Below are 26745 nucleotides of genomic sequence, written 5' to 3' on the forward strand. Positions count from 1 at the left end.
ATGTCCCACATGGGTGGTAGGAGGCCCATGCACTAAGGTCGTCTTCTGCTGTTTTACCAAGCACATAAGTGGGGTGCTGAATCAGAAGCAGAGAAGGCAGGGCTGAAACCAGGGCTCAATGTGGGATACCAGCGTCGCAGGCAGCAGCTTAACCCACTGCACCACAATGCTGGTCCCATCACTAATTTTTAATTGTCCATTTGTAAGGATTTTTTCCCCCCAATATCTCTACTCCAGGAATTAGCCAAGGTTGACCTGCTCTTTTTTAAGTTTTATTCAAATGCTATCATGCTCATTTATTTACATATGGTCTACTACTGCTCTGGGGAAAAAACAGTTGAGCAGCTGCAACAGAGACAAGCATGGCTTAGAAAAACCAAAATAACAGCTATCCTGTCCTATAAAATGTTCTGTAACTATCCTCTTTACCTACCTGGAAGGTTCTTCAACTCATTTTTCTCATGAGCACCCTCCCATTCTTCCAGTCACCACTTCCTCAAACAGTCCTTTCTGGACCTATGTAGCTAGCTATTCTTGCCATTTTTTTCCTCCATCACTGCATCATTTCATCATTATATTTTATAGCTAAACATTTGTTTCTTTTATTATCTCTTTCATGATTTCAAGGGTCAGATGTGTTCAACTTACCAATGCTTACACCTAACTTACTTACACCTAACTAAGAGCATGACAAATAATACTTCTGAATGCTGAATTCTGTCATACAAGATACCTGTGAGTCTTTGATAAAATGATACGCAAAAGTCCTTAAATCTGAAAAGCAGAACTTTTTTCTGCAGTATAACCATAATTTTTAAACTATTTAGAAAAAAAGTTAAAGAAAAAATAAAACCTGTGAGAGCTAAAATGTTTTCATGTTTACTAAAATAAGATTTTTCTTATGACAAGGCACAAAAGAATACATGACACCCTACATTTTAATTTGTACTCTTCAGAATTTACTGGATTCCTTTTGGGGCTTCAGTTTCCTCAGAGGAAACAACCTTCTAGAGATAAGGAAAAATGACTAGCAGGAGTGCTTCAAGTTAATTAGGGAAACACCATTTACACTTTCTACACCTGGCTCAGTTTGGGGAACTTATTCCCAAAGCCAATACTAAAGCTATTTTAATACTTAAGAATCATCTGTTCAGAAACTTCATTTTACTTGCCTTCTGGATGTTTTCACTGTTCTGCTTTAGCAAAACTGGTTGTCAAGATATTCACTATAAGGCCAGTGCTGTGGCACAGCAGGTTAAAAGTCACTGCCTGCAGTACTGGCATTCCGTATCAGAACAAAGATTGGAGTTCTGGCTGCACCACTTCAGAACCAGCTCCCTACTGGGAAAGCAGCAGAAGATGGCCCAAGTTCTTGGGCCCATCACCAACATGGAAGACTCAAATGGCATTCCTGGCTCCAGTGTTGGCCTGGACTAGCCTCAGTCTTTGTGCCTATTTGGGGAGTGAACCAATGGATGGAAGATACCTCTTCCCACAGAACTACCCCCCCTCCCTCCTTCTCTCTCTCATCTTGTTTCTGTTAGTCTGCCTTTCAAGTAAATAAATAAACCTTTTAAAGATTTTCACTCTTTTCACCTTGAAATCAATGTAAAACTATATAAAACCAGCCCTGACACCACATAAAAAGAGTATTTTCTTTTAATCCTTCAATGTGAAAAGGTGGGTCCTGGCTGTGTGCACCACAATATTAACAAGAACTTTGCTTTAAAATCAATGGGGCCAAGGGGAGGGTGTTTGGCATAGCAGTTAATATACCCCTTTGGCTACACGGCACATTGCAGTGTCTGCAGTGGAGTCCCAGCTCTGCTTCGGAGTCCACCTTTCTGCTAATGCATTCTGGGAGAGAGCACATGATGGATCAAGTACTTGGGTTCCTACCATCCATGTGGGAGACCTGGACTAAGTTCCCAGCTTCTACCTTCAGCTTGACCCAGCCCCAGCTGTTGCAGACATTTGGGGAATGAACAAGCAGAAGAGAGCTCCCGACCTCTGACAATCAAGGAAATGAAATAAATATTTTAAGATTAAAATTTATACATATACAAGTACACAGTTAATTCAGCTAACTGTAAAAAGCACCATAAACAAAAAATAAACAGACTAAATAGTAACATTTTCAGAATCATAAAAATGGGTACATTCTGTGGGATTAAATGCAGGTATTCTGATACCACAGGAGCTGTAATGCAGAGAAAGGCAATTTAACAGTAACAGTTCTACATTCCATTTGGGAGAACAAATGAAGACTTCCTAAATCCAGAGACAAACATTGTGGCTACTGTCCAGCCTTAGTTAATCGTTTTATTTTGGTAGTGTCTCATTCACACAGTAATACTGTATTTGTATAGATATTAACATTTTTTATAAGAGCAAAAATGAAATAAGAAACACGGATAACACAAAAATGAAAGCACAAACAGCAGGGATTTCAAAAAGTTAATTCAGTTGACATAAGAAAGTCAATCAAGAGATGTGTTGAAGCTGATATATTTCCTAGTCAAAAACTTGTCAAATGAGTGTGATAGGATACAAAAACTAAAGAACATTTTCAAAAGTGGGAGACATATTATCAGTGTGAAGAGAAAGAAAATTAAAAATTCAACATATTGTTTAATTTAGCACAGTCAATGTGAACACATGTTTTAGGGTCTACAGGGAATTTCTGTATTTCAAAATGACAGTTGCTATGGACTGCTTTAAATCCATAATGAAACCCTAATACCAGTGTGATGGTATCTGGAGGCAGAGCCTTTGGGAGGTAATTAGGTGATGAGGGCAGAGCCCTCTTGAGTAGGATTAGCGCTATTGTAAGAATAGACATGAGAGAGATGATTTCTCCTCTCTACCATATGAAGATACAGCAAGGAAGAGATCATCTGCAAACCAGCATTGGGGCTCTCACCAGAAATTTAATCTGCAGGAAACATGATCTTGGATTTCCCAGCTTCCACAACTGAGAAATCTAAATTAGCCTGTCTATGCCATATGTTATAGCAGCCCAAACTGAGACAACAGTTAATTTCAGATACCAAACCACTTATAACAACTTATAATATCCTGAAGCTCTTAAGAGTTGCCCTGGAATTACTGTTCACATGAATTCAATATCTACTTGACCATATTTCAGAGTCAAAAACCAATCACTTGAACACTAACCTCGCACTCTGGCCTTCCCTCTTCTCACTTTTTGGATGGGCCAATTTTCAATCATAACACATGACTACAGATATTTTTCTGCATCTGTGCCCAAGCTGCAAAGCATTAAGAAAAAAAAAAAAAATGACAATCACACATTCAGGCCAACTCCTACCAAGCCATCTTTTTCCTCACTTGCCAAATCCTTAGGCTATTATTTCTAACTCATTACATAAAAGTAACATTTAAATGAATCAGAATGTAAAGGACTACAGTTTTAACAGAGTGAGGTAATTTACATGAAGTTCCTTACCCACCTATTTATTGCACCTTGATCAATTCATTCTATAGCAGACCTACAGCGAAGTCAAAGTCTCAGCCTGAAGCTATACTGCGCAAATTCAATTCCAGCTAGGACATTCACTAACTACAGATATCTAACACAAATTGCCATTTTCTGCATCTTCGTTTCTTTATTTGCAAAACAGAGGTAATACTGGTAACTGATACAATGAGTTGTGAACATCAGCTAATACAAGCAAAATTGCTGGAATAGAACCTATCACATAGTAAAAACTAAATAAATGTTATGATAGTTATTATTACCTGCAATACAATCTCTGTCAAATGAAAACATACCCCTCTTCTAAATTTATTTCTTATCCACTGTTCTTACTCTTTCCATATCCAAGAACTCAGATGTTCCAATCTTCTCCCCTGCAGGAGCTTTAAGGAAAATTCTTCCAATCTAGTTTTTTTTTCAATGCCAAACTTCTTAAATTATTATTTATTTCTGAGACAAATATATTATAATTTGTTCCTGAAGATTAATCCTTTGGTTATGGGCTCTTCACAGAATCTCTGAACTCTAATCATTATTCCTCAGTATATGCCACCAAGTGTTAAATCTCTGTATGTAGTTTTTTATACAAAAGGCCGCCAAAAGTTTGCCAAAAATGCATATTATGAAAAATTATGCATAATTTCAAATTATTTTTGCACCACAATAAACTAATCCTTTGATTATATTTTTCTACAAACGCTTTGAAATATCCTATCTACAAAATATTACACTTGTACCAAAACATCTTAACCCTATAATCAATTCAATCCTCTCTCATGTAAAATGATTTCTAGGGTAACTTCCAGCTATAATATCGGCCAATATAATCTAAAACAAAATTGATCATCTCCTGTACCCATCCAAGTAAGTTTTCCGTTATGGCTTTGCACTATTTCTATAGGTAACAACATAATTCTTCCAGTAACCAAATTCTCTCTAGTTTTAAATTAGAATTCTAACAATACTCATTCTGTTCTAACATATCACTGTATCCAAATTTTCCCAGGACTTCTCTTGATTCTAGTGAACATCCTCCAACTGTGCATTTATTCTCAAGTTAATCTCTTTAAATGTTGTGTCACATTATCACCCACTTAAAAATCTCCAACAACTCTCCACTGTTCAAATTTTGACTGGAATTCAAATTTTTCTGCAATCTATTCCCACACCATCTTTCTAACACTATAATTCTCTAATCTCCATAAATAGAAAATAAACCTCAATCTTTACTTACCACCATCTCTACATAATCACATGATATCTGCCATTCTGGAATGCCTTTCACACTGCTCAAATACTTCCCAGATTTTTTAAGGTTCAGTTCAATTTCATCCCTGCCCATGAAGTCTTACAGCCCAGGGTAATCTCTCCTTCACTTGAATTTATAAGCCATTTATCACCTATACAACTCATTGCCACTTAATTATAAAATGCCTCATATTGTTATCTAAATGTGTGTCATCTCTCACACCAGTTAAAAACCCCAGGAAAATATCTTACCTATTAGCATCTACTTTGTTTTCATTGAAAGCTGGGCACAACAGACACATAACAAAACACTGATTTCATTGAGAACACAACTACTCCCTTTCATGAGATACTACTAACACCTGGCTCATATAATCCCATTTAAGAGAAAGGAATTATAGAAGGAAGAATAGCAATAGAAAGTAACTAATTTGTAACCACCACAGTAACAATGATTCATGCAAGAATCATCAATGGATGCTAAAATCATCACATGGGAAGTTTCTAGGGAAACAGGATATTCATACAGTCTCAAAATATAACTGAACAGATTACTTATGAATTACAAAGGGAAAAAAGGTACCTTCACAGTGGAGAAATCTGGCGGACACCAAGTGATCAAAGTTAACATCACCAATAATGGGATAAACTGACATCATGTGCCTCCTGATGTGATGCACTGAGGACACAACATCACTTATGTATTATTCCTGCCAAAAATGCATAACCTGAAACTAGTCATGAGGAAACAATCAGACAAACCAAAAACTGAGGGACAATCTACAAAACAACTGACCTATAATTCTTCAAACATGTCAATGTGCTGAAAGACAAAGAAAGGCTGAGGAACTGAGTATGTGATCCTGGGTTGACTGGAGGATCAGAAAACAAACTGCTATAAAGGATATCACTGCTACACACGACAACTGGTGAAATTTGAATATGTACTGTATTTTAAAACAGTATTATATTAAACTGCCTGATTTTGATCATTGTTCTTTGGTTATGTAAAAGAAATTTCCTTACTCTTATGAGAAATGTTAGGAAGTATTTCAGGGTAAATGAAATCTAAAACTGATAATAGTAGTAACTAGTATCAATAGAAAGTTTAGCAAAAATGTGCCAAAACCATAACATTTAAATGTAGGTAAAAGGGTACACAAGAGTTCATTGCACTTTTCATACAACTCTCCTGGCTCCTCCCCTCCAAAATGAAATTTCAAAAATGAATATCCTAATACCACAAAAACTATGGGAAATCTTTATGCATCTGTGACATTTTACACTTTATCACAATCTTAAAAGCAGGACATTGTAGTGAAGTTATTCTATAAGCAAAATTACATTTTATCTGCAGTGAAGAGTTTGCTCTATAAAAATACTTGTTCTAAAAAGCTACTTCTGGAATCAAAGATTTGCTTTATAATAGTAATAGCCAACTGTTAATTTATCTTAAGATAAAAATCAATATATGTATAATTTTTACCACAGAACTCAATTAATATGAATAAGGTCAGTTTCAGTTAATAAAATGTCTTAGAGAATATACTTTTTAACACTGTAGTTTTTTATTTCAAATATAGAGAAATTAGAGAAAGCTAAAATGGGCTTATTGTAGCATTTTAAGAAATTGTTAACTAATTAATATATCAATAAATAAGCAAGAATATCAAGAACTGATATGACTCATTAGTTATGATTACAGAGAATGTTACCATCATAGATCACAAACTATCTTCCCTCAATTATCAAAAATTCTGCTTTAGCTGTATGTATGTTTCAGTAAAGTTTTATAAAACAGTCATGAAGTAACTCTTACAGGCTTCATGGGGCATTTCAAAAGAATACTTCCGAAATACAATATAGTATATTCACTACTATTAGCAATAGTTCTTTAAAATTGGATACCTTATTAATGAGATGTTCAGTAACAACTTCTCTTAGTCCAGTGTAGAGCTTTTCTCCATGTTTATGCAAAACCATTGTATATGCATTTCTATAGAGCTCCTCAAAACTAAGACCACTGTTATTCTTACGCTGGATTTCTTGAATTGCATTTTTCAGAAGGTCCCAAATGCTGTTTACGTATTTTTCATCCATGGTCATCTGTAATATCCAAGACAGAAAAAAGACAAAAAAGCCAGTGATTGAAAATCTTTCTAATGGTAGAAAATATTTGTCCAAATACTAAATATTTGTTACACTGCTATGATTATAAATCTGAATTACTTCTAAAACTGTTTTAACATAAAGGTATACATTTAAAAATAGTTAACAGTTAACAGAAGCAGTTTTTCTAATCCATTAAGATCTCTCTCCATTCTTACCTACAGCAGCATTAATGACCTCAAGTGAAATCATGATTTATATGCCCATAAATCCCTTGACCCTTCTTTTCTCTCTCCCTCCAAAATTCTTGCCATGTTAATTCTAACAGCCCACCACCTACTCCTGACATAGACATGCATTCATGTTTGATCCCTCTGAGTTTAAATTTATAACCACTACCCACAAGTCTGACTTCACCCTCCTACATCATTTTACACCATCTCCTACATCCTCACTCTAAGATGACTGCTTCCTGTTGCACCGAGAAAACAGAAACATGAATAGACTGCACAAACTCTGACCATATCTATTGATCTATTTTGATTTTATGCCAATATAATCTGCTCATTGTTGTGCCAAAAAGTGCCAAGTTCTTGCACTCAAAGCAAAGCACAAGGACCAGAAACACAGGCATTACCTAGGAACTTTTCAGAAATCATGAACTCTAGGCCCTATCCCAGACCTACATAAACAGAATCTGCATTTTAACAAGAATTGTAGGTGACATGTACACAGAATGACACTGGACAAAGACTACTCTAGCTCCAACTCAAATCATCTATTTAAAGAACACTTTCAGCAATCACTCTTCTCAGTGTCAACAATATTTTTCCTCTCTGCTAAGTAATTTCCATTTACATTCAAAATTGTCAGCTTTTCCTAAACAAATCTTCACATTGCCCTCCAGCATCACCTAATTTCTCTTTCCATTTATAGCAAATCACAGGCAGAGAGAGGGTAAGATTTCTACATTCCTGTCTCCAGGCACCATCTTTCCGCCATATCTTGAAATCACTCGAATTAGATTTTGTAGTTCTAGTTCTGGTTTTAGCTGGTTCTAATCCCAGCTGCTCCTTTTCCAATCCAGCTCTCTGCACATGGCCTGGGTGAAGTGGAAGATGGCCCAAGTGCTTGGGCCACTGTACTCATACAGGAAGAACCAAACTTCTGGCTCCTGGCTTTTCATCAGCCCAGCTCCGGCCACTGCAGCCATTTGGGGAGTGAATCAGCAGATGGAAGACTTCTCTCTCTCCCTCCTTGTAACTCTGCCTTTCAAAATGAATAAAAATCTTAAAAAAAAAAAAAAAAGTTGGGCTATTTTTCACTTAATTACTCAGCCTCTAAAAGCACACCTGGCACACAATAAGCACTCAGTCAACCCATGAAAAATTTTCTGATAAACCTCTGGGTAAGCTTTACATATTCCTGATTTGAACTGAATAAAAATTACTGACTCAGTGGAATCCTCAAGAATGATGGTTATGAATGTGAAAGAGAAAAGAGTAGGTAAAATAATTTCAGTCATCCTAGCTATAAAATATCTGTTCAACTGTCAATCAAGAAGATCTTTAAACAAATAACAAAACTGAGTCTCACTGTTCTCATCTTTTCTGGAGAACTTACAAAGTACCAATTTAACAGATCAACACCTTTCCCGTTATCCGAAGTTTATGTCCATCAGAGACATTAACCTTTACTGCTACCTATTTTTTATCAGAAATCTTGATACAAACACTGTCATCCATATAAAATATAAAGATGCAGCTATCTAACTTTTCACAAGTAAAATATACAAGCCCATGGATAACAATGACCACAAATGTTCCACTTATGTGCAACTAAAGGGCAAACACATAAAGCAGAATATTCAGAACAATTTCAAAGAAAGAGCAATGTTGATGTAGGCTATCAACTCCAGAGATAAATTCACTGGTAACAATTGAGCAAAATGTCAAATGATTTATTCAGGTTCTGTATTATAAGAATGTAAGGGATCCAGTGAAAGACAGAAAAGAGTATATAGAAAGATCTCTACTCAGAAAAAAAAAAAAAAAAAAAACTGGATGCCCTTTAGGAAAAAAAAAGAATTTTTAAAACACAAGAGGCATCAAGTATTTCCATGCATTCTCAAATTCGTATGATTGAAGAACCATTTTCACATATATAAATCAAAGACTGTATGTAGCAATGTTCTCAGTAGTTATGCCTTACAGATAGAGCAGAGATGAGCCACAAGATAATAATGTTCCTTCCAGAGACTGTTACAAGGTAAAAGGTATTTCCAAGTAAGAAAACAGACACAAACAGATTAAATGATTTAACCAGAATTATTAAAGTCACATATTCCCCAAACCAAAACTGTTGGACTACCTTCATATTTCATTGTGCTAACATGGTAAAATAGTATCACAACCTGAATCACTAAATATCTGGGTAAATACAATACAGAATACTGGTAGAGAACACAGGTTTCTTCTGTCAGATGCACTTGGATGTGTGTATGGTTTAGCTACTCACAAGCCATGCAATCCTGGGCAAATTATTTAATTCTTCCAAAGCCTTATTTCCTCACTTGTAAAATGGTTTCAGTTACAGCATTTATTCTCAAAGGACTCTCAAAAAGGTTAAATGGTGTCAGATTAAGTCAGTCCGGGGCACAGAATAATCCCTCCCATATAGATTAACGAAGTACCCAATGATAGAATTTCTTAAACTCCCAAGAGTGGGCACCAAACAAATAAGAGTACAACTATGTTAAATGCAAATCATATAACTTAGTTTTCTTTCAGAAACATTATTTCCCTACATCTATCCTAACTTTTCCAAAGTCATATAAATCCTATTTACCCCCTTATCCCTGTCCTTGAATCTTTCAATCTATACTGGGTCCCTATGAAGTCTCATGATTACAACTGCTATTCTTTGTAGTCATAAAATTGAAATAAATTCTACATTGGCTGCAAGATTCAGGAGGTTCCAAAATCTACAACACACGATTTTACAATAAAATGTGTGTACTCTTTTCTGAAAGGTGGGTTTCTAGCTTTTAGGTGATTTTCCAAGAAGTTTGACACACATCTTAAAGATGAATTACTCACTTAAAAGTCTATGGCTCCTAGGGGCCGCTGCTGTGGCACAGTTAATGCCCTGGCCTAAAGCACCGGCATCCCATATGGGCGCCGGTATCCCATACGGGCGCCAGTCCGAAACCTGGCTGCTCTACTTCCGATCCAGCTCTCTGCTATGGCCTGGGAAACCAGTAAGAAGATGGCCCAAGTCCTTGGGCTCCTGCACCAACGTGGGAGATGCAGAAGAAGCTCCTGGCTTCGGATCGGCGCAGTTCCGGCCGTTGCAGCCAATTGGGGAGTAAACCATCGGATGGAAGACCTCTCTCTCTGCTTCTTCTCTGTGTAACTCTGACTTTCAAATAAATAAATAAATCTTAAAAAAAAATTAAATAAAAAAAGTTTATGGCTCCCAAATTAAAATTCCAGTCCCTCATAGAATGGCAAACGCCCAAAACAGCACTCCTGCCTCAGAATCAACCCTTGGGGCATTCGGATCTGGCTAAAAGGTCCATGAGAGTCTCACAGGCATGGAAAGCCATGACACGGTGGCAAAAAACAATCTAAATGAAAGATCCTGGTGAACAAGACCCCAGCAGAAGGAACAGGCCATCAAAGAGAGAGGCGCCTTTCTCTGAAGGGGGGAAGGAACCTCCACTGTGATACGGCCTTGACTAAACAAGTTCAGAGTCGGTGAACTCAAGGGGCTTCCATAGCCTAGACAGCTCATAGCAAGAGTCTCGGGTGATTGCTGACGTCATAAATAAGAGTGCCAATTGTTAAATCAACAACGGGAGTCACTGGGTACATGCTCCCCATGTAGGATCTCTGTCCTTAATGTGTTTTACTATGAAACTTAAAAACACTACTAGTCGAACAATACCCTATACCTTGTGCGGTTGTGTGAGTGCAGCCTGTTGAAATCCTTGCTTAGTATATACTAAGCTGATCTTCAGTATATGAAGGCAATTGAAAATGAAACTCAATAAAGGGCGGAATGGGAGAGGGGAGGGCAACGGGAGGGAGGTTGAGGGGGGAAGCCACAACAATACTAAAGTTGCACTTTGTAAATTCACATTTATTAAAAAAAAAAAGAATATTCTTTAAAGCCTAAAGTTTGTTTATGCAAACTGTAAGAATCCTAAAAACTATGTTATATGGACAAATGTAATATTGTATATGGTTTAAAATAATATAAATTTTCTAATAAAAAAGTGTACAATAAAAAAAAAAATTCCAGTCCCAATTTTTCCCCCAAACCCAAAATCTCTATGTTCAACTACCTGCTATAAATCTGTAACCAAATGTTCACGACAAAAATCAAACTTAACACATCCAAACCCCGGTGAAATTGCCATCTAAATCTGCCCAAGTATTCTTTAATTCAGTCAAGGCAACAGAAAACATCTAATTTTAGAAGCTAGAAGTATAAGCTGTATCTCATATTCTTTCCCTTCTATGAGTCCCTTCTCATCCAATCATTAAAGTACTAATAACGTTCAAGCACTAAAGTACGAAAGTCCAACCTACTTGTCAAGTTATGTCCCAGTCTTTCATCTCAAATACGACTATCTAAAACTTTCATTTAGATCATTGCAGCAGCCTTCCAACCATTATAAACTTGAAATTCATGGAATCTATCTTCCTCAAAATCTCCACTGAAATAAACATAAGCACATCATGCCCTGTTTAAAACCCTTCAACGATGGGGGAATTACCTTAAACGGGAACATAAATTGGAGCAGGCCTTTAGTGTGGCAAGTTAATGTCATCTGGGATGCCCACATTTCATACCAGGCTGCCTGGCCTGTAGTCCTGGTTCTTCTCCTGATTCCAGCTTCCTGCTAATGTACAACCTGGGAGGCAAGACGATGGCTCATATACTTGAGTCCTTGCTACCAATGTGGGAGATACAGATTTAGGCCTGACAGAGCCACAGCAATTTAGTCACTTCAGGAGAAAACCAGCAGATGGGCAAGATCTATCCCTATCCCCCAACGCTTTTATTTTTTAAAAACAATTCTCTTTTTTAAAAGGTAAAGATGCTGGGTCTGGCACTGTGGTGTGGCGGGTAAGACTGCTGCCTGCGGTACTGACATCCCACGTGGGCGCTGGTTCGAGTCCCAGCTGCTCCAATTCTGATCCAGCTCTCTGCTAAAGCTTGAGTGAACAGTAGAAGATGGCCCAAGTCCTTGGGCCCCTGCACCCATGTGGGAGACCCGGAGGAAGCTCCTGGCTCCGGATTGGCGCAGCTCCGGCCATTGCATACAACTGGGGAGTGAACCAGTGGATGGAAGATTCCTCTCTCTCTGTGTAACTCTTACCCAAAAAAAAAAAAAAAAAAAAAAAAAAACTAAAACTTAAAAGGGAAAGATGATACCTTCCAAGATCTAGTCTATGTCTACGTCTCTACTCACTACTACTATCTTTTTAAGATTTATTTTACAGCAGACCAACAGAGAGGCAGAGCCAGAGAGAAAGAGAGAGAAAGACAGAGAAAGTCTTCCATCTGCTGGTTCACTCCCCAGATGGCCACAACAGCTGGAGCTGCGCTGATCTGAAGCCAGGAGCCAGGAGCCCCTTCCAGATCTCCCATATGTGTGAAGGGGCCCAAGGTCTTGGGCCATCTTCTACTGCTTTCCCAGGCCATAGCAGAGAGCTGGATTAGAAGTGGAGCAGCCAGGACTTGCACCGGCACCCACAGGCAGTGGCTTCACCCACTATACCACAGTGCCAGCCCCTATCACCTGTCTTAAATTTATTCCTTAATTAAACATTAAGCCAATGGGAAGTCTCCATCAGCGTCTCAGCCCCAATGTCTTCTACCCCTCTCCTCTGCCTCCTTTTTATCTAATTCTTTACATATCCTATGAACACAGTTCAGGTATCATATACTCAAGAAATCCTTCCCTACCTCCTCAAGCAAAGTTAATGATTCTCTCCCAGCTCCTCTGCAGCACTAAGATTATATCTCTCAATACACTCCTATACAATTTCATAATTATCTGTGCATCTTCTTCCACTAGAGTTCATGAGATTTGTAAGGGACTGTGGATTTATTGTCAATGTCACTTCGATGGCCATAAACAAATTTCTGTTGAATGCATTATTATTTCACCCACTTTACAGCAATGCAACTTTGAAAACAAAAACATTTTAATTACTATATACAACGATATGAAAATATACTTGATTGCTCTAATCAATACTAGTTAACTAAATGTTAAATAATCAAATGACTTTTTCAAATAAAGTACAATAAAGTACAAGCAACAGACCCTCAAATTTCATATACCAACTAGTATTTTAAGATTTTCCCATTTACCTACTAACTGATGGCCTCAGGAGGCTGTTAATTCATTAATTTTTTAAAATTTTATTTATTTGAAAGACAGAATTACAGAGAAAGGTAGAGACAGAGAGAGAGGTCTTCCATCCGCTTCGCTGGTTCACTTCCCAGATGGCCGCAACGGCCGGATCTGCGCTGAACCAAACCCAGAAGCGAGGAGCTTCTTCCAGGTCTCCCTTTCGGGTACAGGGACCCAAGGACTTGGGCCATCTTCTACTACTTTCCCAGACGATAGCAGAGAGCTGAATCGGAAGTGAAGCAGCCAGGACTAGAACCGGCGCCCATATGAGATGCCGGCACTTCAGGCCAGGGCTTTAACCCACTGCGCCACAGTGCCAGCCCCAATTCATTAATTTTTAATTGCTGAGAGACAAGATCTCTTTTTTTTTTTTTTTAAAGATTTTATTTGAGAGGTAGAGATACAGAGGGAGAGACAGAAAGGTCTTGCACCTGCTGGTTCACTCCGTAAATGGCTGCAACGGCTGGAGCTAGGCTGGGCTGAAGCCAGGAGCTTCTTCTGGGTCTGCTTTCCCAGGCCATAGCAGAAAGCTAGCTGATCATAAGAGGAACAGCCAGGACAAGAACCAGTGCCCACATGGGATGACAGCGCTGCAGGCTGAGGCTCAGCCTACTACACCACAGGGCAGGCACCCTAATAACTAACTTTATTAATAAATGATAAATGTTAACAGAGAAAAATAGTAGACAGAATAGGCCTTTCGGGAAACAATCAATAAGGTACAATCCTTCCCTAAATAAACAAGTTAAAAAGAATACACCAAATGAAACAGGCCACAAGTGTGGATTCCTAAATACACGTGATTTGATTTTGGCATCAAACACATCAACACTGGCAAAATAACTGTTTCTGATGAATATTAATGTTCCACTCACCCATCCTTGATACAGAAACATTAACTATTATTGAGTTTTCTTAAAGGACTAAATGATAAACTGTCGTCACTCAGAAAGATAAAATTTAGAAGCTTTATTTTTACATATTTTTTAAAAAGAGTAATAACATTGTTTTAAAACAACAGCTTAAATTATTTGGGTAGGATTTTAATTCCATTGATAAAACTAATTTATTTAAGTTACAATAACTGTAGACACTCAGGAAGCAATCTAGTGACTGATGGTTTAAAAAACATTAAAATAATAAAACACACACAGGCATATATACACATTTTATGTTTACTATCTAATTTTCAGATGCATACAGTTATAAGAAGTTACAAAGTTCCCTCAAGTTACAAAGTGATTAGCAAGCAAAGTAAATTCATACAGAAGGAAACAAAAAGCTAGAAAAGTTCTTTTATAAAAGAAAAACAGTATTTAAGTATTCTTAAATATTTATAGTTTAGTGAGACTTTTAAAAACCAAATCAAGACTTAGGTTCTTAAGTGATCTTTGCCCCCATCCACCACCCTCATTAATCAAAAAAAACCTCTAATGGTCTTTGTTTTCTTTCATAAACATCTACATTACCTCAAGTGATATAAAAACAATCTTCAAAATGCTGAATTTGATCAGATGTCAGTCTATCATATACTTACACATATTAAAGTTTCTATAATTACTAAAAGTTGTACAGAACTATATCAAAAGTAAAAGAAAAACAAAACTGAAGAGAACTGTATTCATTTACTACACACAAAGGACAAGAAGTCTTTAGTCCTCTGTGAATAATTTTCCACAAGAAGAAATTTAGAACAGGGTGGGTGGGGGAAAAGGGTGAGAATCTGAAATTCCAAGCAATTCAGAATGACACAGCTAGAAAAAAAAAAAAAAAGGAAAAATGCTTCATCTTAATTTTGAGCGTCAGCCTCAAAAAAGCTGCTTTGATACAAATATGTGAAGAATCACAGTATTTTAATCAGATATAACAAAGCCATTAATTATGTAAAAAAGCTTCCTCCCAGGCTGTAGGCATCTCAGAATCGGTAAGATCTTTCTTTTTGTATTACACATGGCCCAATACCTACATGACATTAAAAAAAAAATCTGAACACAGTCCACTTACAGTCAATAATGATAAAGAATCTTACTCAATAATCAACAAATAAACAATGACCTATGACATCTACAAAATCCCATTTATCTGTAAATTATTCCTTGGGCAATGTCAAACATCAAAAATCCAAGCTATGAGGAAAACAGCTTGATGGGGCACATTCAAAACTTTTCAAATCTCAATTTCCTTTGCCTGCTACTAGCCAGAGATACAGGAGCTGGTATTCTAAAGTTTATGAAAGCATCTCACACATTAATCAATTTCTCAATAAATATGTTTCTGCCTTTACTACAGAGGAGACAGAGCCTTGTTGAAAGACTTAAAAATATCTCAATGGGCTTCTCTTTGGTAACAAAGGGGAATAGAAGTGTGTTACCAAAAGAAAAGTCAAGAAGGACAGATAAGGGTTATCAATTAAAAAAGCACAGTGGCCTGGGACAACTCCACAACAATTGGCCTCTAATATGAGTATCATTAAGTTAGTCATAATGAGAAAGTTAAATCATCAATAAAATGATCAATTACAATCTGTATCAGTCTTCAACACGAGCAGACTGTCCAAAACTCAATTTGAAAATCTGAGAAATCTAGAACAATTTTTTTTGAAGACACAGGTCAAGCTCCCACATTAGGATATTAAAATCACAGGCAACTGACTTGAAGTGTGGTAACTTCAACTTGTTTCTCTGAGAAGGATTTTGCATATAAGGAAAAAATTTACACTTAACATTATCTGACAATGGCCAACTTTGAACACTAGCCTCCCATATCAGAGTGTAGGTTCCAGTCCCAGCTGCTCCACTTCCAACCAGCTCCCTGTTAACGTGCCTAGAAAGGCAGTGGATAAAGGCTCAACTTGGGCCTCTATCACCTACATGGGAAGACCCAGATGGAGTTTCTGGTTCTTGGCTTCTACCTAGCAGAGCCTTGGCTGTTGTGACTATTTGGAGAGTGAGCCAGCAGATGAAAAGACCTGACTCCCTCTCCTTCTCTGTCACTTCATTTGAATCCTTCAAACATTATACTTACAGGTGATCTCTATTAAGAAAATTAGTTAAGAGCAAAACTTTAATAAAATCTGCTGCATTTCTCAGTATACAATTAAATCCAAAACACTACTATTCTTTAAAGAATAAATTTACCGATGAATCCTTTGAACATTCATTTAGTAGATACAAACAGTGGAGAACCAGGAATCGGGTACTTCACATAGAATATCATAGTTACAGTAATGTTAAAGAGAAAAAATATTTCTGAATACGTGTTTGAATCCTATACTTCTACCCTACAGCCTAAAATTAACATTAATCAAAAGTGGTAGCAATCTCTCTTAGTTTAAGTTACTTAGGTTTTTTTTTAAATGAGTAAACTCACCAACTTTTCTAAAACTATAATGCATAAAATTTGTTTTTGAGTGGAAGTTTCCAACATACATTAAAATAATAGAGAAGAGACACACAACTCCACAATTGTGTTCTGTAATACAGTGTGACTCCGTTTCTGTGTTTGAATGCTGACAGTTTCAAGCCTAACATTCTGCACCCCCACCCCCTACCTCTCCATTCTGGTCTCACAACTGGGAAAACTAGTATGAAAGGTCCTGTGCTTCCTCCTTTGGCCTCAAGGGAAAGTTCAAGCCAGGTCAGCCCTAGATCCAGCAAGAGAATCCTCACCTGGTCTCACCTTTTGCAATGCTCTGAATAACTGTTTCACCACCTCCCCCCACACACCACAACTCATGGAGGAATTTAGTCTCCAAGTCTTATATTAACAGCACTACGCGGTTGGAAACTTAGCCTAATTATGGTATTTAGAGGTAAGGGTTCTTGGAAAGTGACCAGTTTAGATCAGTTCATTAAAGAAAGCCCCATGATTGAATCCTAGTGGCTTTATAAGGTAGGGGAGAGAAATTACACAAAGACATTAATGCTCCCTGCATCTTGCCAAATGATGCTCTGTGCCACCTCAGGACTCTGCCAGCAAGAATGCCATCCCAAGAGGCCAAATATGCGCAGGCTGTTATATCTTGGACTGTGAAACTCTAGAACTATGAACCAAAGTAAATCTCTTTTCTTTACAAAGTTAGCCTGTGCTAGTTATTTCATTATAGTAACAATAAACTATTATTTGTTTCAAATTCATTTTACTGTTTAATATACTAGTTTGTGGGAAAATGAAGAAAATACACATTTTCCATGAAATATTTGAAGCCTTCACATATGTCCAAATATTCCTGAATAATATCTACTGCAACTGATTCAAAGTTTCTGTAACTTTTATTCTCTCATAAAAGTCCATTTACATTATACTTAGTGAAGCTTAGACTTGTAAAAATTCCCCCCAAGGAACAGAACCTGATTGTTTTTGTAAAGAGAGTGCACCTTAAGCTTCACGGACTCAGGATCTGCCTCCTCTGCTAAATAACTTAAATAGCAACCTTAGAATTAATTTTCTAATATGTTGTTAAAAATGGTTTTCAGAATCTAGGAAATTCTTAAAGATGTAACTACCCATGTGATACAACAGAAAGAGCATGGACTTTTGAGTCAGACACACCTGCAATTTAAATCCCAGCTCTACTCTTTCCTAGGTGCGTATGTGATAGTGTATATATTTTAGTAGGTCTCTAAGACCACGACCTCCACAACCTCCATGGATTTAAAACAGAAGTAACAACATTTAAACTTGAAAAATGTGTTGAGGATTTGAGATAAGTAGTTGGAGATGGAAAGGAATTTTTAAATATTTCTTTGGAAAGGATAGAATAAAAGAAGCTAAGCATTGCTCCCTTAAAAGTTGCTTTAGATAAGAATGCCTTGCAAGCAGTGTATTATAGAATTCTTCTTAGCAGTGACAGCTTGCTTTTATAGAAAAGTATCTCTAAGATCTTTTATTTTCTAAAAGTAAATAAAGTTCTCCTCTCTGCAGTCTTTTGTCCATTTGCTCAGCAGCAACTACTCTTTTCTCTGTATATATTTATACATCTGCCTCTTTGCAATAAATTATTCTACCTTAAAAAAAAAAGTGGGCATATTGCTTTTTCCTTCCTCATTGACTGCTAAGTACTAAATGAAAATTAAGCCAAATGAAGTTTTATTTAATTACATTTCAATTTTAACACTGAATTTAAGCAAAGTAAAAAAAAAAAAAAAATGCTAACTAGTAGCAAAAGCTCTACTTCAGGGTCAGCCCTGGATTTTCTATTACCATGTTGGGGAAGTAGGACTCTCCTTATCTTGAGAAAGATTGGATTAATGACTACTGATTTTAAAACAGTGAACAGGGGCCAGCAATGTGACTTAGCAGGCTAAGCCTCTGCCTGCAGTGCCGGCACCCCATATCCCATATGGTCACGGGTTCTAGTTCTGGCTGCTCCTCCTCCTAACCAGCTCTCTGCTATGGCCTGGGAAAGCAGAAGATGGCCTAAGTGCTTAGGTCCCTGTACCCACATGGGAGACCCAGAAGAAGCTCCTGGCTTTAGATCAGCTTGGCTCTGGCCACTGTGGCCATTTGAGGGAGTCAACAAGCTGATAGAAGACCTTTCACTCTGTCTCTCCTTCCCTCCATCTGTAACTCTACCTCCCAAATATATAAAATCTTAAAAAATAAACACACACACACACACAATGAATAGAACCTTTTAAAATAAAATCATTTGTAAAATTCCACATACAAAGACAACATAGGATCTCCTGTACATAACTACAGTAGGATACTGAAGACAACCACTCTACTACTTTATTTCCTGGGTCCTGGAGGCCCTCCAGGCTCCCCGTAAGGATGAAAAGTATCTTACATAAACATACCACATTTAGTTGAAAACTGACTTTATGATTAGGCAATTCTTTTTTAATGTCTCAGTAATACCCCTGTTTACTAACTATTTCATTTAATTCTTACAATTAACCTATGAAAGACTGTTGCAGTTCCCATCTTAAAGGTGAAGAAAGAGGGAGTCAGTGTTGTGGTACAGTGGGTTATGCCTCTGCTTGTGATGCCAGCAACATGTATCAGTCCCAGCTGCTCCTCACTAATACATCTGGGAAAGCAGAAGTTTATGGCTCAAGTGTTGGTGTCCCTGCCAGTCACATGGGAGACCTGGATGGAATTTTGGTTCCTGGCTTTGGCCTGCCCCAGCTCTGGTTGTTGCAGCCATTTGGAGAGTGAACAAGCACATGGAAACACTCTTGCTCGTATGTGTGCTCTTTCTCCCTGTCATTCTGCCTTTCAAATAAAAGTAAAAAAAAAAAAAAAAAAAGAAAAGAAAAACAAACTCAAAATGTTTTAGTTCATTCAATCAACACTGCACAACACTGCATATAATATGCTGAGTTCCATTAAGCTGCACAGATGAAGATCAACGCAAAAAGACTTTAGCCTCCTCTAAAGAAAACTGTGCTCTGAAAAAAGAGATACAGACTATTAGAAATTCTGGCTGTGAAGGGAGAAGGTTATCATAGTACAACTGGGAAGACAGGAAAAAAATATCTTCCTTCTCAGATCTAAGACACAAACACCTGAGAATGAGTAGTTATGGATTAAAGAACACAAGTTGAAGGAAGATCACTGAACAAATTTTACATATGAATATTAGTTTTCACAGTGAAGTGGTAGTTAGGTTTTATTTACTTGAGAGAAAGGAGAGAGAGAAATAGAGCTCCAATTTGCTGTTTCATTCCCCAAATGCCCACAACAGCTAAAGCCGAGTCATTACCCACCACTGCCTTCCAGGGCCCAAACTGGCAGGAAACAAGTCAGGAGCCAGAACTGGTTATCAAACCCAGGTACTCTATCTAATAAGGCAGGCAGGCATGTAACTGACACCTTAATCGCTAGGCTAAATGCCTCACTTGGACTTCTTGAAGAAATAAAGAGATAAAGGGCCGTGTTTAAAGTACAGAATAGTTCATAGAGGAAAAGGAAGAAGGAACTTACTATGAATATGAAACACACACACACACACACACATGCTCAGCTGCACTGAATGCTTAACATCATAGCAAAATATGAGCAGTGAAAACATAGGGAGAATGATCCAAAAGATCTTTTTGCTGAAATTTCTGGCTTTGTTCCAGAGAGGTAGTAAGAAAGAAGGGGTAACCAGTATAAGCTGAAGGAATGGCAACATGACTAGGGGAGATGAAAGGTATCTTTCTGAAGATAGGCAGCACATTAATGAGAGATGTGAGAAGGAACAAGTAGGATAATTAAATAACAGCTTGTATTCACTTGTGATGTTTATTAAATGCCAGTCACTATTCTAAGAGCTTTGTGTGATTTAGGGGACTTCAAAAGTTTGTGGAAAATAGAATTGAAAAACAAGTTTACTCATGTATAAAATATTTTTTTAAAATCCATGCCTAAGAGGTTTTAGTTCATGGGAAACCTGTATTATGAAAAAAACTATGCCTGGATTTCAAAAAAATGTTGCACCAAAATAAACATCTTTTATGGGCTGGCATCATGCGTAGTGCAGCAGGTTAAGCCTCTGCCTGCAATGCCAGCATCCCATATGGGCCACCATTCAAGACCCAGCTGCTCTACTTCCGATCCAGCTCCCTGCTAACACATTGGAAAAGCAGTGGAAGAGGGCCCAAGTGCATGGTCCCAGCATCCACATGGGAGACCCAGGAGAAGCTCCTGGCTCCTGGCTTCACACTGAATCAGCAGAAGAAAGATCTCTCTCTCTCTCTCCTTTTCTCTGTTAACTTCAACTTTCAAATAAATAAATAAATAAATCTTTAAAAAAAAAAAAAAAAGTGGAGGAACACAGGAAGAGTGGTTCTCTAAGGCCTGTACCCCCCCCCCCAAAAAAAGAAAAAAGGCAATACACAGTATCTGCCCTAATGGGAGCAGATTATAAAGGATTATAAAGACTATTAGACACCTCAATTCAAGAAGGTGACCCTGTATCTTCAGAGAAACACCAGATTTCAGATAAAGGGAAAGCAGAGATCCGAGAACAGGCTAAGTATTTAGGAGAGCTAATCTACAATCAAAATTGGGCACCAAATGGGGCCAGTGTTGTGGCATAACGGGTTAAGCCGCCACCTACAATGCTGGTTCGAGTCCCAGATGCTCCACTTCTGATCCAACTCCCTAATGTGCCTGGGAAAAGCAGTGGAAGAAGGCCCAAATCCTTGGGCCCCTGCACCCACAAGGGATACCAGGAGGAAGCTCCTGATCCAGCACTGGTCGTTGCAGCCCTTTGGGAAGTGAACCAGCAAATGAAAGATGTCTCTTTCCTTTTCTGTAATTCTGCCTTTCAAATAAATTTTAAAAATCAGCGACCAAAGGAACACAGCATACAGCGTTAAGAAGCTGAAACGTGATGGATGGGTTGCAAAAAGGAAATCATGATGGCTGAAGTGAACTAGAGATCAAGTATTCAGAAATCATGTCTTCTGACATGCAATGCATCATGGCCACCTGTAGTCTGAAGTCATTATTATTCCAGCTGACTACCCTTCTAAGGGAAGTGCCAAGATAGTTAATGTCTTAAGAGCTGCAAAAAGAGTTCAAAGTTTTGGATTATCGTTTGTACTGACTTACCTAATCAATTGTTATGGTTTGGCTTAGTGAGACTAGTTTCTAATTGAATCAACCCTTCACTAATCACCCACTACGCTAAATGACCAGTGGTTCTAAAGGGTCCCTGGTATAAAGTTTGGTCTGGAACCACAACCTCATTCATAAGTGAAATAAACTGAAAAAAAGGGAGAAGGAAGAAAAGATGAAAAAAAGGAGCAAATAATAAGAGAAACAAGATGTGTTTTTAGATGAACATTTAACGTACATATTAGAATTCTTTGTGTTGTTCACAGTTGGCTCTGCAGACTTAAGTTCTGGGGCAGACATTGTAGAGTAATGGATTAAACCACCGCCTGAGATGACAACATCACATATGGATGTTTCAGCTGCTCCACTTCTGATTCAGCTTTCTGATAATGTGCCTGAGAAAGGAGCAGAGGATGCTCCAAGTGCTTGGGCCCCTGCACCCAGGAGACCTGGAAGAAGATCCTAGCTTCTGGCTTCAGCCTGGCCCAGTCTTGGCCATTGCAGCCATTTGGGGAGTGAACCAGTTGATGGAAGCTTGCTCATGCTAACTCTGCCTTTCAAATAAAAATATCTTTAAAGATTTTTTTTTAATTTTAAAAACTGTACCCCCCAAAATAGCATCAATAATATAAGTGTATAGCTTTTCAATGTCATGCAAAAATAACACTGATTTTTAATATTTAAATTTTGACATAATCACAGCTAAATGTTGGTATGAACTGTATGGCAGACACAGTTGGAAAGCAGGGGTGGGAACCGTCCAGTCTACAGGCTATATAAGGCCTACAAAATCAACTGGTCTGACCTTACCAATACAACCACAGGCAGGACTCAAAATTCAATAAATCTATAGCAAGCAAATTTTTAAACTGATAATTCTGCATGGCCTACAAATATTATAAATGTCCAGATGGCCCTTGGCACAAAAGTTTCCCCACTCCTGTAAAACCTTTATTTTCTCTACTGAAAACAAGCTTTGTAAGGTAAATTATATTACTATGCTCATTTTACAGTGGAGAAAACAAGCTAGAAAAAATTAAGTAACTTGGCCGGCGCTGTGGCTTAACAGGCTAATCCTTGCAGCGCCGGCACACCGGGTTCTAGTTCCGGTTGGGGCACCGGATTCTATCCCGGTTGCCCCTATTCCAGGCCAGCTCTCTGCTATGGCCCGGGAAGGCAGTGGAGGATGGCCCAAGTCCTTGGGCCCTGCACCCCATGGGAGACCAGGAGAAGCACCTGGCTCCTGGCTTCAGATCAGCGCGATGAGCCGGCCGCAGCAGCCATTGGAGGGTGAACTAAAGGCAAAAAGGAAGACCTTTCTCTCTGTCTGTCTCTCTATCCACGCTGCCTGTCAAAAAAAAAAAATAATAATAATAATTAAGTAACTTGTTAAAGCAGTTAAAAGCAGCAGAGTTTGTACTATTATGCTCTCAGTCTCTCTACTTTTCAGTAGGATACCTAAAATATACATTGAGTTTCTCTAGTGCGAATTAAATGAAAATTCCCTACACAGACTACCAAGTCTGTTTTGTTCTTCCAAGTAGTCAAAAGAAATACAAATTAAGCCATAAAGAGAACTATTTTCTCACCCGTAAAGTTAGACACAATTATGTTGGCCACAATACTACTACAGAGAAGTTAAACTGACAGAACCTAGAGAAATGTAATTTTTCAAAAAGATTTTCATTACTTATTTGAAAGGCAGAGTTATAGAGAGGAGGAGAAAGAAATCTTCTATCCTCTGGTTCACTCCCCAAATGGCCTCAACAGCCAGGGCTGGGCAAGCTGAAGCCAGAAGCCAGGAGCTTCTTCCAAGTCTCCCATGTGAGTGGCAGGAGCCCAAGCACTTGAGCCACCTTCCACTGCTCTCCCAGGTGCATTAGCAGGGAGTTGGATTGGAAGTAGAGCAGCCAGGAATGGAACAGATGCCCACATGGGATGCAATGTCCCAGGCAGCTTTACCTGCTATGCCACAACGCAGTCCCCTGTAATTCTTAAAAGCACTCACTTTAGAGCCAGACTGCTTTGGTTAGAACCCACTTGCAAGCATAGTAACTTTAAGCAAATTAGTTAACCTTTTAAGGCCTCATTTGTAAAACAGAGGACAACAGTACTACTTCATAGAGTTAAAGGAATTAAGTAAATTTAGACAAGTGAAGTATAGTGAAAGAGTGCCTGGTAAATGGTAAGCATTCAAAAGTGTTAACTATCACTACTACCTTTCTGGAGGTCTATTAGGCAAAACATACCAACTATACTTAGTTTAATAGTTCCATAACCACTGGGCTCAAATATTTCTATGCCTAAACAGTCACAGTTGCATTCTTTATTAACTCAAGAAACTATGAACTTCCTGAAATCAATCAAAATACCTAGCAGGAAGGAAATGGTGACATAAATTTAGGTACTGTGAAGTTATCACCCAGTCACTAAAAATCATGTTTTCATTAACATTTAACATGAGGTATTTACTGCATGAAACTTTTTTAAAAGCACTATCTCACTTTTACTCAATGTTCACACATGCATACGAAAGATTAAAATCAATCAAAATGTTAATACTTTCAAGTGATAGGATTACAGGTGATTTTTAAAATTTTCTTACTTATAAATGTAGATACTTAAAAAGTTTCCTAACAAGGGTGGCGCTGTGGCATGTGATGTAGTGTCAGCATCCCATATGGGCACTGGTTCTAGTTCTGCTGCTCCTCTGCTGCTTATGGCCCGAGAAAGCCGTGGAAGATGGCCCAAGTGCTTGGGTCCCTGCACTGTGGGAGACCCAGAAAAAGCTCCTGGCTCCTAGCTTTGGATGTGGCCATTTGGGGAGCAAACCAACAGATGGAAGATCTTCCTCTCAGTCTCTCCCTCTGTCTGTAACTCTACCTCTCAAATAAATAATTAAAAATAAAAAAATTTTTCTAACATGCAAACGTATCACTTTTATAATTAGGAAAACTAAGAAGTTCATTGCTTTGACAGACTGAACAGCTTTCACATTATACTGATCAACTAATACTTACAACAATTCATACTTTACTCCAAAGATTCATTCCTAGAACATTTTACAGACTTTACAAAGGGCAAAAAAGAACTGTTTGCCAAGTTATTTAAAACAGCAAGGAATGCAGTAACATGTGTAAATATAAAAAACTGCTAAAAGACCATCTATATACTCTTAAAGAACAACAAAATTACCTCTAAGGCCTCCTAATTCATAACACAAAAGAGAGGCATACTACTTTTTCTAATCTTAAGTATATGACCTTCTTGAATTGGACAAATGCTACTACTACTTAGCTGCATATAACAATGAAGTGTAAACAAATGAAGTTTTCATTATCTTATTTGAATGAATTAACTGATTAAAGTGTACTATCTAAGAGGCCAAACTTTCACATTACATTCTATACTACAAAAATAGTCTCAACTTCAATATTGGTATTAATATTTCAAACTCCTCTGAACTATGAAGTGCAAATAAACACTATTTATTAGTAACAATTTTATGTTCCTTCTCGTCCTTTTGCCTTCTAAAGCCAAAGATATACTAACAGCTGTAAAATAGCTGGCTGTCCCCAAAGTATTAAACAGAAAGAATTGGTCAAGTATAAGCAACACTTTCATAAATCTGTTATACCTTACTTCATAATTTCTCTGTAAGAAAGTAACATGGAGAATGAAAAACAAATTAATAGTGAATTCCCTGTTCTGTGTAATTTGCAAGATTATTCAGCTCTTCTGCATGTACAGTCCAGGTAGTTCTATACAACAATTTCCTACCCAAAGAAAGAGAAAAAGATTATTATAAAGAGCAAAGCTGTTCCCCAAATGTAGCAATATCACTGTAGGTAGAAGAAACACAAAACAAAAACACAAACAGTTAGCTGTCCTTATTTGTCCTTAAGAGTCTTTTCGTTCTTGAGTACATCACAAATGACCTTAAAACCCCTCTTTCACCAATAGCAGTCACTCTGTGGGTTTCACCTAACAGTAATCTTCGTATCATTCACTGTCCATGCTACACAGGTGGAGTTTACCTAGAATTACATATGGAGCAGTATTACATCTAGAGATTTGTTCCTGACATGATTTAGCATGCCTTTATAAACTAATAACTGAAGTTATTTCCAGGACTCCACGATACAGATCTTAAGAGCTTCATCTCTCTTTGAGACAGTCATAGAGTATGTCTCCTGGACTCTGGCAGGCTAACCTAAGAAAGGCAAATGAGGGAAAAGCACAGCATGTTCATTCAAACATTACTCCTCCAATTCACATCAAGCCTGTCAAGCCCATGAAGACAGACAAAACCCTGGACAGTACAGATGGTGAGGAATGGCTTTTCAAAGGTAAGGATAAAACGTTTACCTGACAGCCACTAACTCTACAAAGCGGAACAAAAAGCTCAGGAGCAAGACAGATGGCAACAGCCAGTAAGAGATTTTTTGGGGTCCAAACCCATATGGTTTCCAAGAGTATGACAACTATTAGTCTCCCTTTTTAGAAAAGTTTTCTGGTTTTGTATAGAAAAGAAATTAAACACTATCAACAAAAAGATGTGAAATGACATGTTATATTGCAGGAAAGCTTACAGACTAGAATAAACTTTTCCACTTCTGTCAACAGTTTTTAAGTAGAAATGTCCTTATTATTTTTCACGTTAAAAACAGTTTCTCTTAGGAAAAGTTCTACTTTAAAAATGTAAATTGTGCATTGAACTGTGGTATGGTATAATTTTCACTCTTGTGGACAGTAATACTTTTAAAATGGACTCAGGGAGTAGGCGTTTAGTCTAGCAGTTAAGATGCCTGCATCCTTGGGGCAGGAGTTCTTGCAGAGCAGGTTAAGCTGCTGCTCAGCTGCTCCACTTCCCATCCAGCTCCCCACTAACACACCTGGGAAA

General features: G+C 37.8%; 1 protein-coding gene across 1 annotated transcript in view; it reads right to left on the reverse strand.

Moving 5' to 3' along the window:
* Nucleotides 1–26745, reverse strand: part of CUL3 (cullin 3) — a 139466-nt gene that overhangs the window by 110198 nt on the left and 2523 nt on the right. Inside the window, exon 2 of the mRNA XM_062192901.1 lies at nucleotides 6656–6853. Coding sequence (XP_062048885.1) covers nucleotides 6656–6853 — 198 coding nt within the window. The remainder of the gene's footprint in view (nucleotides 1–6655; nucleotides 6854–26745) is intronic.

The sequence above is a fragment of the Lepus europaeus genome, chromosome 1 (genome assembly GCF_033115175.1).
Source record: "Lepus europaeus isolate LE1 chromosome 1, mLepTim1.pri, whole genome shotgun sequence".
Classification (NCBI taxonomy): domain Eukaryota; kingdom Metazoa; phylum Chordata; class Mammalia; order Lagomorpha; family Leporidae; genus Lepus; species Lepus europaeus.